The sequence below is a fragment of the Morchella sextelata genome (assembly GCF_020137385.1).
Source record: "Morchella sextelata strain SCLS chromosome Unknown scls_9, whole genome shotgun sequence".
Classification (NCBI taxonomy): Eukaryota; Fungi; Ascomycota; class Pezizomycetes; order Pezizales; family Morchellaceae; genus Morchella; species Morchella sextelata.
This window is the reverse complement of record NW_025408624.1, coordinates 170,656-185,504: the sequence shown is the minus strand read 5'-3', so window position 1 is coordinate 185,504 and position 14,849 is coordinate 170,656. Positions and strand designations below refer to the sequence as shown.

Below are 14,849 nucleotides of genomic sequence, written 5' to 3'. Positions count from 1 at the left end.
TTTTGGTCAGTGCGTAGATCCTAGCATAGCTAGGGTTAGGGGTGGGGTAGTGGGTCATTGATCACCACGCGCGACCACCCCTTTGAACTTCAAGAGACGACGACGAGCACGCACAAAACACATACCCAAATAAATGCTTGTGTTATATTGCTTAGATGGGAAAACGGCATGCCGTGTTAAGATATCGTAGCTCGTTCAGACGGTTGCCAAGTTCTAAGCACGTGGTTAATTGCGAGCAAAGGAAGGAAATGGCTTGCCTACAAGTTAGTCGTTCACTGAACCGTATCGACGGACATTGGATCATCATGCTGAAACTTGACGGCTTCAACCAAAAGGAGAAAGACAAAATAGCCAAGCGCCTTCTCATTGGCTTAAATACCCTGTCAGTCAACATTCGGTGCCCGTCATTACCCAGTGAACAACAAATATTAAGACTAACTGTACCTCCTGCCTTGATTAGGGGGGTCCGGGACTGGAGATCTTCGACGGGAGGATCAGAGCAAACACTCATGTCTGACAGACCGGAAGTCTGTTCCAGATGAACCACAACCTTCGAAAAAAAAAGTACTCTGGACCACCCTGGAGATCTAGATCTTCGTGCTAGAGTGTATGTATATCCGCCGGTACTGATCTGGGAAAACATATCCATGGAGAAAACCGGGGAGGTGCGTGGTAGCTACATGTAGATAGAGTAGCTGGCTAGCTGACGAGTTATTATCAATCTTCATTTCCCTGTAGACTAGATGTACATACTGCGCTGGTGTTTGCTCAGAAAGCTCAAGGCATATGTGGTTAACACATGAGGGCTTTTGTTCAGAGGGCTAGATCTCTTTGCAGTAGGGTCCGTGGGGCAACAGGACTTACCTATTCTTCTTCATGCATGCTATGGCGGGGACGGGGGTCATTACTTGGTCGGTATCAGGTATTATTAGAGTCTCCTTTTTGCTTGTTGCTCTCGTGACGGTGGATAGACGGATAGAGCAGATAGAGTAGATTGGATGAACCTCGCCCATAATTGAGCCGAATATGTGAGACGGAACGATAACCTGGTTGACGAAGGAAGCAGGTTGAGAAAGGATGAGTAGAGTAGAGTATCTACAGTCTTCAGACTAGGCAACCAGAACCCCCCTGTTCAGATACAGTCAGTTACTCTTACTCTCTGCCCAAATCCACTACTTCCTATTCGTCACTATCGTCCTTCAACACCCCCCCTTGTGATCTGGGCTATCTGTCATGACGTAGGGAATTTCCCTGGCTCTTCTCGTCAAGCCACCTCTTCCCTGTTAGCGCCTTCCTAGGGCGGGAACACGACCTCCCCTGCCAGGGCCCATTCCATGCCAGGGTTTCTACCGTCTCTACCTTACGGAATATTCCCTCTAGATCTGCTCTCCCTCTTCTTTTCCCTCACAACGTTATTTCACACCAGCCCAGCACGATTGCAAACCGGCGTAAGACTCACAGTTGATACCTCACACCTCCCTTTTTTTTTTTTTACTTTTCCACGGAACCAAAAAACCTTCACCCCCGGCCGGTTAGGCTACTTTGAGACCCTTTTCCTCCCCCTTCCCCCTTACCACTTCTATCCTTTTTACCCTTACCCTTACCCTTCCCTTTCGTTCCTGCGTCGATCGCTTGTGTTGAGCCGCACCGTACCCTACCACACACGCGAAAAGGAAAAAAAAAAAAAAAAAAAAAAAAAAAAGGAAGAGACGGCTAGACCGAAAACCTTAAATCACTGCACGTATCGGGGCTGCGCTGCGCACTACTGCACGTGGCTTTTTAGGGCCTGGCTTCGCTGTACGCAAGATGGGTTAGGTTAGTGGGGGGAAAGGAAAAAAAGGGACGATGTTTCGTTTTGTGTGATCGCCCGTAGATCATTACCGCTACGACGGGGGATGGGAGGGAGAGTCTAGTCCTAATTGTCTACTGCCTTTTCTCTACTCTACCTACCTACATAGTGAAGTTCCAGAGTAGCAAGCGGGCGGTCTGTCTGACTGGCTGGCTCGAACCGGTGCATGTATGCAACCACTTTACTCTATGTACTCTCGAGAAGGTACATACCGTCGCCCTGCGATATAACGAACTTGCACATTCGCTCAATACAAATTACTCGGTACAGCAGGCAAGGTGCTATGTGGAATTCAGGTTCGGGTTACCAAAACAGCAGATTTGTGGCTTTTTTGGCATTGGCCATACCGGAGAGCAACTGCATTTTATTAGACTCTACTGTAGAGTATGTACTCTAGGTAAAGTGGGATTGGAATACCGACTGCATCCACTCCTCCCATCCCAGGTTTAAGGTCCGGGTCCGGGTGCAGTGCAGTGTCTTTGCTACTCTACTCTACGGCCTCTACTCTACCTGTGTAGCATTTGCCACCACATTTTCCGTTTGTTCGGACCACAGTCGTCCTGTCTATCTGTCCTGCTGTCTCTCTCTCACTCGCGCATCGCACAATGGTTCTACAGACAACAATCGCCACTCGCTAAACCCTCGTCTAAATAGAGTACTATTGGGCGCCCACGCGTACATAGATGCTACCCATTTACCATTTCCACTCCGCATTTCCGGGCCTTCGAGGCTTTTTGACTGGCTGGCTGGCGTAGAAACAGCCCATTGCGCTGGAGGCAAAGACATGCACTCTCCTCATCTACTAGGTACAGCGCCGGACAGCCAAAACCAACCCTCATGTTCTTTTCAAGCCAGAAACTAGTCCTAATCGGGTAATAACAATCATTTAATGAGGCGTGGTAGTCCCAATCGGGTAAGAATTATCCCAATTAGTCTGGCCGACTTGGCATGGAGTTAACCTATGTTTTTTTCGGGCAGATTGCACCAAATGTTTGAGAGGTCATAGTGCAACCAGTTCTTAATTATTTTAAATTCCCTTCCTGGGAACGATTACAACCATGATTGGACCCATTTTACAAAAGAAAATTATTTCTGGACAAGTGTTGCGTTGTTGAAAGTCGATGGGGTGAAGGGCTTGAGGTGGTTTCTCTGACCGGCTGGTTATGGCTGTCCGACACTGTACCTACATGTACCTATTCTGCTCTCCTCACCGGTGCACACCTCACCAGCCGTCCCGCTGCACCCAAAGCTGCCACCCTACAAACGAAAAACGGCGCGGCGTCTATCACACGCCCACGCACACACAAGCGCTCCGCGGCTGTCCTTAGCCTTGGCCCTGACCTTGTCCCATCACGTGGCTCATGAGTGAATTAAGTGCAAGTACGGACTCGACGGCGGGCGGTCAGAGAGCGTGAGATCCCTGTAATGTGTGTGGTTGATTGATGATGGGGTGGTGATGAGTTTGTACTGGTTTGGTGTGGTTTGGCGTTGGTGCTGTTTGTAATCTAAATCCCTCGGTGGGATGGGATGGGATGGGATGGGATGGGATGGGATGGAGGGAAGAGTGGGAGGGGGGTGGGAGAGGGCCGGTAGCTAGAGAAAAGTAGAAGATGGGAGGATGGTATGGTGCTAGAGAGCTAGCTACATAGTAGAGAAGGTAGAGATCAACAGATATTCAGAGTCTTTGTTCCCCCTTCGTTAATTCCCGCTCGTTAATTCCCTAGCTTCGTTAATCTCCTCTGCTCATCCCCGTTGATTCTTAATTCCTTCGTTAATTCCATCGCATTCATTAGCACTCACAGCTAACCCTCCTTGCAGATACTCTCTTCCAGCAACACAGTAAAAACCCTCTCCACCGTCCCTCACCCGTCACCCCGGAAACCCAAACCCCTTCTTAACTCCGCCAAGCCCGTGTAATGCGGCTCCCTCAGCACGTTTTCCCCTCCCAGGGCCTCCCTCCCCACTACCCCTGTTGCCACGCCTGCCATGGGGGGTTAGTTATCAGCGCTCGTTATCTAAGCGACAAAACCACCGGCAAATTGCCGAGCTGCAACCGAAGCTACGGGTTATCCTATCTATCCGTGTCCCTGCAGGGCGGTGACTAAGCCACATAACTGGACCCTGAACATTCGATCTCAAGACTAGCTCGGGGGAGCGTGCAGAGGGAGGAGAAGGTTATTCGGTGGGTTTCCAGAAGTGCGACTGGATGGTGGATGGAGGTGGAGGGAGGGAGGGAGGGAGGGAGGGCTAGAGGGAGGGCTGGATGGGATTGCAATGTTTAGAGTAGATTGCAGCGTATTGCAGTGCTGTGAAGTGATGAAGAGAGGTACCGACTCTACGGTGAGGACAGCCGGCGGAACCGGGTTTGCGGCCTGTGTCTGCGCTGCCTACTCTCCCTACTCCAGATTACAGGATTGCAGCTGTGCGCTGTAACTCGAGCGAGGTACGGTCGTGACGCGAATCCAATACGAATAATACGAACCTCCGCCAGCTAGCTAGCTAAGGGGATCCGAGGCAGCGATATAGTGATTACATAATGCCGCACCGAACCGCACCGCACCTCCCCGACGCTCATGGCGTACGTCATGCGCTCACGACTAATCCACCGCCAGAAGCCTAAGAGCAACAACAACAGCGACCGGGGCAGCGCTCACATCTACAGCTACATGGAGGTGGAAGTAGAGTGCTCTACTCCGGGACTCTACTCCAGGCCGGTCCTCTACTCTACTCCAGACAATCTCCTCCAGGGACACTCCTCCCCTAGGTACCTACCTACTCTAGGAACCCCCCGCTCCCTCCCTCCAACATACACGACGCGATCGCAGCACCCCCAGTCACTCCCCCACGAATCGCCGGTAAACCTAATTACAAAGCCCCAGCAAAAAAAAAAAAAAAAAGGGGGGGGGGGGGGTAGAGTACGTCTCTACTCCAATGTAATCAACCAGGTATGTGCGGTGTGTTCGAGCTACCCCAAACCCGCCCCGCCGGTCGATACAAGCAGCTAGCGAAAACGTTATCACGTCTATTTTACCGAGCGGATCAGCGGTCGGCCGGCAGCTAGATCTAGATGGTGGCGGCGGCGGTGGAGGAGCTCGAGGTTGTAGTTGTAGAGTATGTAGTTGTAGTTGTCAGTTCGTACGATGGTAGATACGAGAGGTAGTAGGTAGGAGAGAGTGGGAGATCGAGAGTGGTGTTTTCTTGATTATGCGATCCCACTCTTGTCTCACAGGACCGGCCAGCAGCACATAGGGCTAGCTAGCAGCCCTGTGGCGTATTAATTGCGGTGATCATCGGAGGATATCTATCATATAGCAGGCTGCCTGACCCGCGCCGGTTGATTATGCTATAATAGCTCCTGCTTTACTGGGAGCTGGAAATATCAAGAATAGAGTAGAATACCCTCCCTACATGTACCTACATGTAGCAATATATGTGTTTAATTATTTCACTCTCTCACATGACGTGCTCCATACCATACAATACGTTATACGGTCCGGTACTACTCTACATACTACATGTACCTGTATAATCACAAACCCACCTACCTACCTACCTACCTACCTACCTCACTCACCGGTTTCTGTCGCTCTTTCGTATTTTGATCATGAGCCATCACCCGGCCCTCCCACCTCACCTCACCTCACCTCACCTCCCTGTCCATCCACCCTCAACTCCCACCTCACCACCACCGGCACCACACCCAACGCCACCACCCCCATCCAACACCCTCTAGCTCCCAAACCTCACCCCCTCCCATCCTCCCAGATCCCCGGCTATCCACGGATCTCAAACCCATCCACCCATCCAGCTCTATCCTTCGACCCCCATATCCATCCCCCACGCTCGCACCAAGGCACACACATGGCATTTCGACTGCGCTAAAATACCGCATTCTACATTCTGCATGCACGCAGCACACAGCTACACCCGTGTTTCCCGCACGTTGTAGGTAGTTAGCAAGCAAGCTGAATGGATGATGGATAGGCTCCGGGTAAGAAGTCCGCTGGGCAGGAGTACAAGTACAGGATGTAGGAGTGGTACAGGTGTGCCGGGTTGGTGGGTGCCGCGCCGGGCTATGGGCTGGGTGTTGGGTGGTGGGTTACTAATCGTGGTGGAGGATAGGGTGTTAGGTTGGGGGTTGAGGTGTAAAGTGTGTTTGGTTTGAGCTGGTGATGTGGGAATGGGGATGGGAGTGAGGCGCTGCTCAGTACTGTATGTAGCTTGGGTTCGTGTTGGTTGCATTGGTGGGTATGCATTGCAGATCATCAATTATATATATATGTGCGTTTTATATAGAACACAGCACAAACAGTTTTTTTTTAAAATCACGAGAGTTGCGTGTTTTGTAACTTACTCACCTGTCACTCACGATTTATTTCTCTCGAGAGCCTTAAACAGGCGCTCAAGAAGATGTGGCGCTGTTGACACCACGGCCAACACTACATGTAATATCATTATAGTTATGTCACACGTAAGGACATATTCCCCTTTAATTATTGCACAAAATATCACTCGGTGCCGGAACAACTTTGTTCTCTCATACGCGTGCCTATTTCTTTAATCAAACATATGGAAGACTATCCGCTGATAGTACAGCCATTACGTAGTAATAATGCAACAAACTAAATGGGCGCAGTAGGCGAAAAAGGTATACAGACCTATACTGTCTTTTCTGGGATAATGGCGAGCTTTGTCCGATGGTGAATTGACCCGTAAAAAGTCAACAAAAGCGCAACTACCGCGTTGCCTTGGCCAGATGTCAACTCTATGGTTAGCTAAAAACTCGCCATTCGCCATTTACCAAGTTTCGCCATCGTCCCGGAAAGTACAGTACTCTCGTATAATTATTCATCTCGAGGCCCGCTGATGAAAAAACTCGGGTCTCCCATGCGGCGTGCTGCATTGTCGCCCTCAATCTCTTTTTGAGCTTTCTCAAAGGCCACCTGGGCGTCCTCAAACTCATATACGTTCTTGACTTCTTTCATGCTCAACTCCCCGCTAGCGAGCATTTCTATCGAGGTTATAAAATCTTCAGGAAGACACCCGCGAGCCCCCCTGACAACTAATTCCTTCATGCAGGCCTGTCTCACCGGAAAGTCCGTAGGCCTATCGAAACCATACGCAGTGGAGTAGATCTGAACAAATGTCCCTCTAGGTCTGAGGACGTAGATTCCCGTGTTCATAAAGATATCGAATCCAGACGCTTCGATCACAACGTGGGAACCCGTACTTAGTTTATACCTCTTGAGCACGGATTTTGCAATTTCTTTCGCGGTATCTGTAGGCTTGATATTAGGATAGTTCTGCTTTCCGATAAGCACTACCATTGTAGCGCCGAAGGTTTTTGCCGCAGCAGCACAGAATTTTGCACAACTATTCTCGCCAAAGATAATGACGCTATTGCCGGGCCTAATATTGGCTTGCCTGCAGACGTGAAAAGCAATGGCATACGACCCAACAATTGCTCCTTGCTCAAACGTTAGGTGATCAGGAAGAACAACGCAGAGATCCTCAGGCACGACGCAAAACTTTTGAAGCGTGCCATCTACAGGTGGAATGCCAAGTACTGTCCTCTGCGGGCAGAGATTGTGTACGCCCGATTTGCAGAAAACACAGGTTCGACAAGGGCACAAGGGCGAAAAGACGACCCGGTCCCCTTCTTTCAACGTCTTACACCTTGGTCCAACCATGGTAACAACACCAGAAGCATGTAAACCTGGAACATGACCCTTACCATTGATGTCCTTTGGGCCGTTTCTCCATAGAGTCACCTATAATGTACACGATGTGTGTGAGTAACCCGGCCAGCTTAGGCGGTGCGGAGCTTAGAATTACATCAGGGGCAGAAAACGCCCTAGAGTGTATGCGTATAATAACATCCGTATGAGACCGAATCAGAGGTATCGGGCCATCTTCAATGACGCCTTTACGTGGTCCCTTCAAAACAAACGATGGATTCTAAATTTCTGTGTTAGTTTGAGTCCGTGTAATAAGAATTGGAAATGATATCAGACCAAGGCAGGACTCGTATCCGGGGTAGGACTCATATCTGGGGCAGGACTCGTATCTGGGATAAGACTCGCATCCGGGGCAGGTCTCGTATCTGGGGCAGGAGGATTCTTATCAGAGGTAGGACTCGCATCCGGGGCAGGAGTCGTATCTGGGACAGGACTCGTATCCGAGGTAGGACTCGCATCCGGGGCAGGATTCGTATCGGTAGTCATCGTGGTTTTATAGATAGAATATACCAAACTATTGATACTATGTGTGGTGTGAGACTGAGGACACAAGAAGAAGTTGAGTAGTTTATAGAGAGATAGATATTTCCGATAAACGCCACGGTTGTAAAAGGTCTGGCCAACAAAGTTTGCGTAAGGTCAATCTACATTTGAACTAAACAATCACAGTCTGTCACTCGCATAGCCTTGTGCAATGTCTGATTGGACCTTATTGAAAACAAGTTAATAGACACCAAGGGCATTTTCAAGTGATGGGTCAAAGATAACTTTCGATCATAGTATCGTTGCCTAGTTGGTCATGACTGATAGCTCGTTTCCCAGTACCTGGCCCAACCTGTCTCAACAGTGTACCCCACGAACGGTGCTGTCTCTTGTTCTTGGTCTCACTATTGGGTTTTCCAAGATTACAGGAGGTTATGCATTTTTATTTTTGCTTTATCATATATTCTAAAAAGCTTTTCGGGAGGGGGCGCTATAAATAAGTCAGAAGGTAATTCATCATCAGACCGGATCGGAAAATGTATTCGGTTTGATTTCAATAAATATCCATCCATATGTAGCCGTCTATTGATATAAAGCCATAAAGCTCAAATTCCCCTTCGCACCCCTGAAAATAACCCAATAATTGCAGAATGAAAGAAAACAAATGTGTGTACGTACATACATACATGTACATAATAACAACGCAACAACAAGTAGTTCCTAGTCCAGTCTATTTATCCCAGGAAGGTAGGATATAGGAAAGTTCTTTTATCAGTGTATATCTAGTTGTCCCTCAAAGGTCTGGACAGAAATAATCCAACTCAGCCCGTAATTATCTTTTTTGTTCTACAAACAAGCCAATGCAAAGCTAAAGGCTTGGCTTCCCTTCCCCACTAGCTTTCTCAATTTCTTCTAGGGTTGTAGTTCCCACCAACAAGCTAATGCCCTCGACGACATCAGCTGGTTCCAAAAGGTGATAATTAGCCTCTGTTTCTTTCGAAGCTGGACCAACAGTAACAGTGAAGACCGTTTCTTTTGGAAGATCCGCCCCCTCGAGGGCCCGAAACATGTCTATTCAAACCATATCAGTTTCAGTTCCGCTTCAACAATAGGATTAAATAGCACTAGCTTAAGCAGTTGGGAGGGGGGGATATATGGTGTGCTGTTGGAAAGTCTTGATACTCACCCTCATCAGTAGTATCATCACCGACGCACCATACGAACCCCGGAAGTACATCGGAAGTCTCGACCAACTTTCTCGCGATTTCGCCCTTGTTAACAAATTTAGGTCGAACTTCTAGATTCGCCTTTCCAGTCATGACCTCGACTTCATGTCCAAGCTCGTTCATTAGGTTAGATAGCTCAGTCATACATTCGCGAGCTTGGAACGCGCCATGTTCAGGGTCGGCACGGCGGTAGTGCCAAGTCACAGCTACGGATTTCCGTTCGATGAAAGACCCTAATAGAAATTTATATCAGTATATCATGACTAATGCAAGTTTTTTATTTTTTTTTTAAAAGAAAAAAAGAAAACAAAAATGAGAGGAAATTAAGGCAAAAGTTAATATACCTTGAGTACGCTCCGTGTATCGAGAGAATACCTCCATGGCAACCTTCTGCCAGCTCATATCCATACTCTCTGCCAAATTTTCCCATGTATCGCTTCCTGGCATCCTCATGAAACATCCATGTTCTGCGCTCAATCCGAGCGCTCCGATGTGTCCCAACCACTCTTCCAAAAACTTCTGATCTCTACCCGAGATGATCCAAACCTGATTTCCTTCCTCTTGTGCGAGTCGTTTGATGCTCCTCACAACCTTATCAGCGGGAATAGCCATCTCTGGATCAGTAACGATAGGAGTAAGGGTTCCATCATAGTCGAACATAAACAAGCGCTTTCCTTTCCCCTCTCCTGCGGCTTGGTATGCCTCTAAGAAGCGTCTTCGATTGAGTTCTGGTGTCATTGAGTGGGTTGACTGGTAGGATAATTCTGCAAGGAGTTTATTAAGGAATTGCGAGTTCCAAGTTTGTACGGTATTGGTAGTAACGTATTCGTAGAGCTTTCCGTGAAGGTGTTTCTTCTCCTCGTCTGTCAAGGATAGGCAGGTGGCAATGGCGTCTGCGACTCCTCTGGTATTTGTGGGGTTGACAATTACTGCGTCGGTGAGGGATTCGGCGGTACCCGTAAATTCAGATAAGATGACCGGACCGTGCTTATCTTTTTGGCAGACGACGTACTCGAGTGAGGTCGTGTTCATACCATCACGGACAGAAGTGATAAGGCCAAGGTCTGCGACACGAAGAAGTGCGTAGTATTCTTCTGGCTCTAGATACTGGGGATAATGCTGAACTGGTGAGAAGTGTAACGACCCGTACTTCCCATTAATATGTGAAACTAGTTCTGCAACCTGGTGTTCGATGGTGGAAGATTGAGATAGTGAGGACGGAGAAGTGACTTGGATAAGGACAACCTGTAATAAATAAGAGGGGCAAGCTTTAGCGTTAGATCTAATTGCAATCTACCAACTGCAGGGGTAGTGCCCGCGCCAAGACCTATTGCGGGGGTAAAGACATGGAAAGAAGGAAAAAAATGAAAACTGGGAAAAAACTGGTAGAAAAACCGGTAGGAAAACTGGATGAGAAAAAGCCATTACATACCCTGCCGATAAACTCCGGATACAGGTCCAGAAACCTTTCAAAAGCCCTCAACTTTTGTACAACCCCGCGCACACTGTCAAGCCGATCCCTACCAACGATGATTTGACGCCCTATATACGCATTCTTGATGATTTCCATCTTGGCACTGATGCTTGCACTTTCGGCCGCGTTTAAGAGTTTCTCCACATCAATTCCGATGGGCAAAGCTTCGACGGCACAATGCGCTCCGTGGGTATCTACGCCCGTGACATTACCCCGAGCATCATAGCTCTCAGTGTACCCCAGCAGTCTCTTACAGCACGATGTGAAATGATTCTTATAGGTATCGGATTGGAAAGCGAGCATATTTGCTGCAAGCATTCCCGAAAGAAGTGCCTTACGACGAGAGAGAACCTTGAAGATCTCACTAGAGGGCCAGGGTGCATGCATAAAAAGGCCGATATAGATGTCTTTGCCAGCCCGTTGACGGAGAATCTCCGGTAACATCAATAGATGATAGTCGTGGATCCAGACAATATCACCTGGTTTATACACTTTCATGATTGCATCGGCAAAGGCGTTGTTAAATTCCAGGTAGTCACGCCACCATGAACGTTCCTGGAGAGCAGACCCCTCATGAGGGGAGAAGTCTTGTGGGACGATATAATGGAATAGCGGCCAGACAACTATCATAAAAGTTAGTGGTTGTATTTGTGTTGAACCCCCTACCTTCACTCATATCAAGCATACCTCTCTCTGCATAATTTCTCCATCTATCTACCCCTCCAATACTCATTTTACCATCCTCATCACCTCCTATCCACACAGGAACAACATCACCCCATCCGGCTGCTTTTCCTTTCTCTGACAAGAGACCCTCCAATTCATCTCTATCATCCTTAAATATTTTAATTTCCTCGTCTTCCTGGGTGCCGTAGTCTGCCGTCATTGTCATTCTATTTCCGTCGTGCTTTATTAAAGGAACTGGTGGCGGGACATGGTAAGACTTGGTCCTCGTCATCTGCGGCGCATAGCTCGCAGATATCGGGAATTGCCCTGAGCTTTTCGATCCCCCTGTTGGATTTGACCGAGCTGGTTTGATTGGAGGAAGTTCATGAATTTCACCTGTCCACCCCACAAATGTAGTCTCCCACGGTGCTGCATCGGAGCTTAGATTCCTGATAGCATCGTACAAAGCCGAAGAACCACGTCGTGGGAACAGATCCTGCATCCTTAGTCAATATTTGAATCCTTTCAATGTCGAAAACGGAGGAGACAGACGAACCCATTCACCACCCCGACGATATCCCAGAGAGTAAGGTAGGAAACATGCTGTAGAAATAACTCTGCCGGAAAGTTTTAGTCCTTCATGGCCGTCGCTCGGGCCTACTATCTTCGTAGCCCTGTCATGAACAGCTCCAATTGACGTCGCTGTAGCAAGAGGAGATGGCCTGAAAGGCTTCGAGGAGGATGAGGTGATCCCAGCCAACTGGCGAAGCGAAGGGGGACCTGTACTGGATTCCATTGATGATATGTGATTCTTGTTCCTAATCTTCCTATCAGCCGTGATCAGTTGTGGTTTTTCAGACGTGGTTGCAGATTGCTCATGCACATGGATTTTGAAAGTCTGTACTTGAGAAATCGTTTATATCACGGGTTTTTCAGAGCCCAATAACTTATACTAGTGGTGGGAAATATCCGCAGCCGTAGTCAATCGAATCAGTGGAACGATGGTCCCGTAGCTATCTAGAATCACCCGGAAGAGTCGTTATCAAGGAGCCCCTCTTTTTGTTGGCTGCAGGCCCACCTTGGTTCTCAGATCGGTGTCTCAATGCTTAGGAGAAGAGGGGGAAGGGTCCCTCACCAGCAACCGCAACGACGTCACTAACTAGTCAAGTCACCAATCATAAATCATAGCCGGGTTACTCAATCATAATCCCTGTAACCACTTAGTGGTTCCCCGCTCCTTCCTGCTCAGGCCTATATACGATCGAATATTATCTTCTTTACACGAGGGGTTATGTGCTGTTAAATTTCGCCCCTTCGTTCGGTCTTTAGTTTCTCCTATTCCATGTCTTAACAAGGACTAGAGTGACGTATGCACGTCAAACGGCTCGGCACCTCGTACCGGGGGTTAAGGGTAAGTACTGAGAACCCCCTTTTGGGGAATTTTTCAAAATGAGGGTTTGGAAAGAACTCTGATTGGGCTGATATGAATTAAAGTGACACTTGGCAGCCAAGCAAGTATTTGAAGTGGCCCGTTACCAGCTTTTGCAACGCAACCTCCATCACCTCAATTTGATTCCGGTTCAATCACAATTTCATCAAATAACAACCCTCAACAGAGTCTGGCGGCCTGAAATGATATGCAGATGACGCGGTAGGCAGGGGAGATACTACTGGCTTTTTGTTTGTATTTTTAACGATTAAATTCGATTTTTTAAGTGAAAATATATGAGAATGTCTCGGTATTTTTTCCCCACATAAGTCTCAGTAAAAATCATCCTGCACCATTGGTTGCTTTGGTTGCTACCCATGGCATTGACACAAAAATCAACCAATGAAAAAAATGGACATGGGGGTGTCTCCGTACTTTACGTGCACACCCGGTACATATCTCAAGATTTTTGAAACGGTGAGTCTCATACTAAATGTAGCTAATCCCCAGGCTAAAAAGCTACATGTAGCCAGAAATGTCGATCAGATATTTACTCTACTCTACATACTTTAAATGTACCTACACTTTAGGTACGTGCATGATATAGATTCTGACTACAGTACTGTCTAAATCTTAAGTCAAACACCTCCGAGAATTCGAAAGGAACCCGTTCCGTCTATAAATAGCCGAAGCCTTTATAAAAAGATAGGAGCCGGCTTTAACACGTCTATGAAGAATATGTTTATATGGATTCTGTCTGGTTGCATTTTAAATCTTGCAATTGGCGAAACAAATTCGCCCTACTGCAAAAGGAACTTGTTCGGTCAGATGCATAATAAGATACTCTACATGTACAGACCATGCATGCGCATGGGTTCAGCATTACTTGATATTTCTCTTACCACCAGTACTAACGAGCCACTTCTTATATAGAAGTTAGAACTAGAATAGTACTACATGTATTGATACATACATTAATTACATGTAAATTCGTCAGAAATTCAAGTTACAAAATGCAAAACATCCTTAAGTACGATACACCTACATTTAAGTTCATGTATAAAGGTATCGCTACTAATTATAATGCTGTAATTATAAGAGGATGCAATATTAAATACTGAAGCAATACAGGGAGAGTAGTACTATCTATAAAAAGGTTCCGAATTAAGTTGTAATAAGAGTCACTATATACCGTATATAGCAACATATACTTTACGAGCAGCTCGTAGTATTTTCTCGGATACGGTGACCTTAAATACATGTATATATAGCCTTCGTAGCTTATATAGTAGCTTACGATAGTATTAGCATAAGCACGCGTCCAGAGTACTAGTGATGTTCAGGTATGATCGTACTATTACCCACATACTTTATTTGCGATAGTCGGAACTCGAAAAAAAGTACACTCAGTATACAGGTATACAATGATAGTAGTACTACGTGTATATATATACATGTATGTATATCAATCAGTCCAATATACAGGCAAGCCGCTTTGCGGCTTGTTTTCTCTATTTGCCTGTCAGTCGGGGCTCTCAGGCCGCTGCGCGGCCCTCGACCCCTCCTGGCAGGCAAAGTCCATCACTATATGGTCAGTATGCGCCTTTTCTGATATCCACCATATATCAGCGGATAGGCCAGACAATTTCTCCAGTTAAAGCTGCAAGTATATCCCTTTAACAGCCACCAAGCGGCTAAAATCGAACTACTAATCGATTCCCAGAACCAGTAGAAACTCTATTAACAATCTAACACCACTCAGCACAATACCCTATGTTAATATCCAACGCAACATGTTTCAAGTGAAACAAAACCTCTCTCAATGAGCCAATCAGAAGACTATAAAAGTACATTGCATATGCAGGTTATAATTATATACTTATTAGATACGTACATACAAGTACACACATACATGTAGTTATACTTGTCCAGCGCCTTTCCTTCTACTACTGATCACTTACATCAACCTACTTGCTGCGAGAAT

At 47.0% G+C, this 14,849-nt stretch overlaps 2 protein-coding genes across 2 annotated transcripts; both read right to left on the bottom strand.

The window, feature by feature from the left end:
• Positions 1-6,693: 6,693 nt before the first annotated feature.
• H6S33_012743 (uncharacterized protein) lies at positions 6,694-8,073 on the bottom strand (the record flags this gene model as incomplete). Its single annotated transcript, XM_044844415.1, has 3 exons — positions 6,694-7,620; positions 7,685-7,807; positions 7,864-8,073. The coding sequence occupies 3 exons, from the start codon at positions 8,071-8,073 to the stop codon at positions 6,694-6,696; spliced, it is 1,260 nt and encodes a 419-aa protein (XP_044694452.1).
• Positions 8,074-8,938: 865 nt separating this feature from the next.
• H6S33_012742 (uncharacterized protein) lies at positions 8,939-12,232 on the bottom strand (the record flags this gene model as incomplete). The annotated part of the gene is made up of 6 exons (XM_044844404.1): positions 8,939-9,141; positions 9,257-9,529; positions 9,641-10,541; positions 10,729-11,393; positions 11,458-11,932; positions 11,993-12,232. The coding sequence occupies 6 exons, from the start codon at positions 12,230-12,232 to the stop codon at positions 8,939-8,941; spliced, it is 2,757 nt and encodes a 918-aa protein (XP_044694451.1).
• Between the last annotated feature and the right edge of the window lie 2,617 nt (positions 12,233-14,849).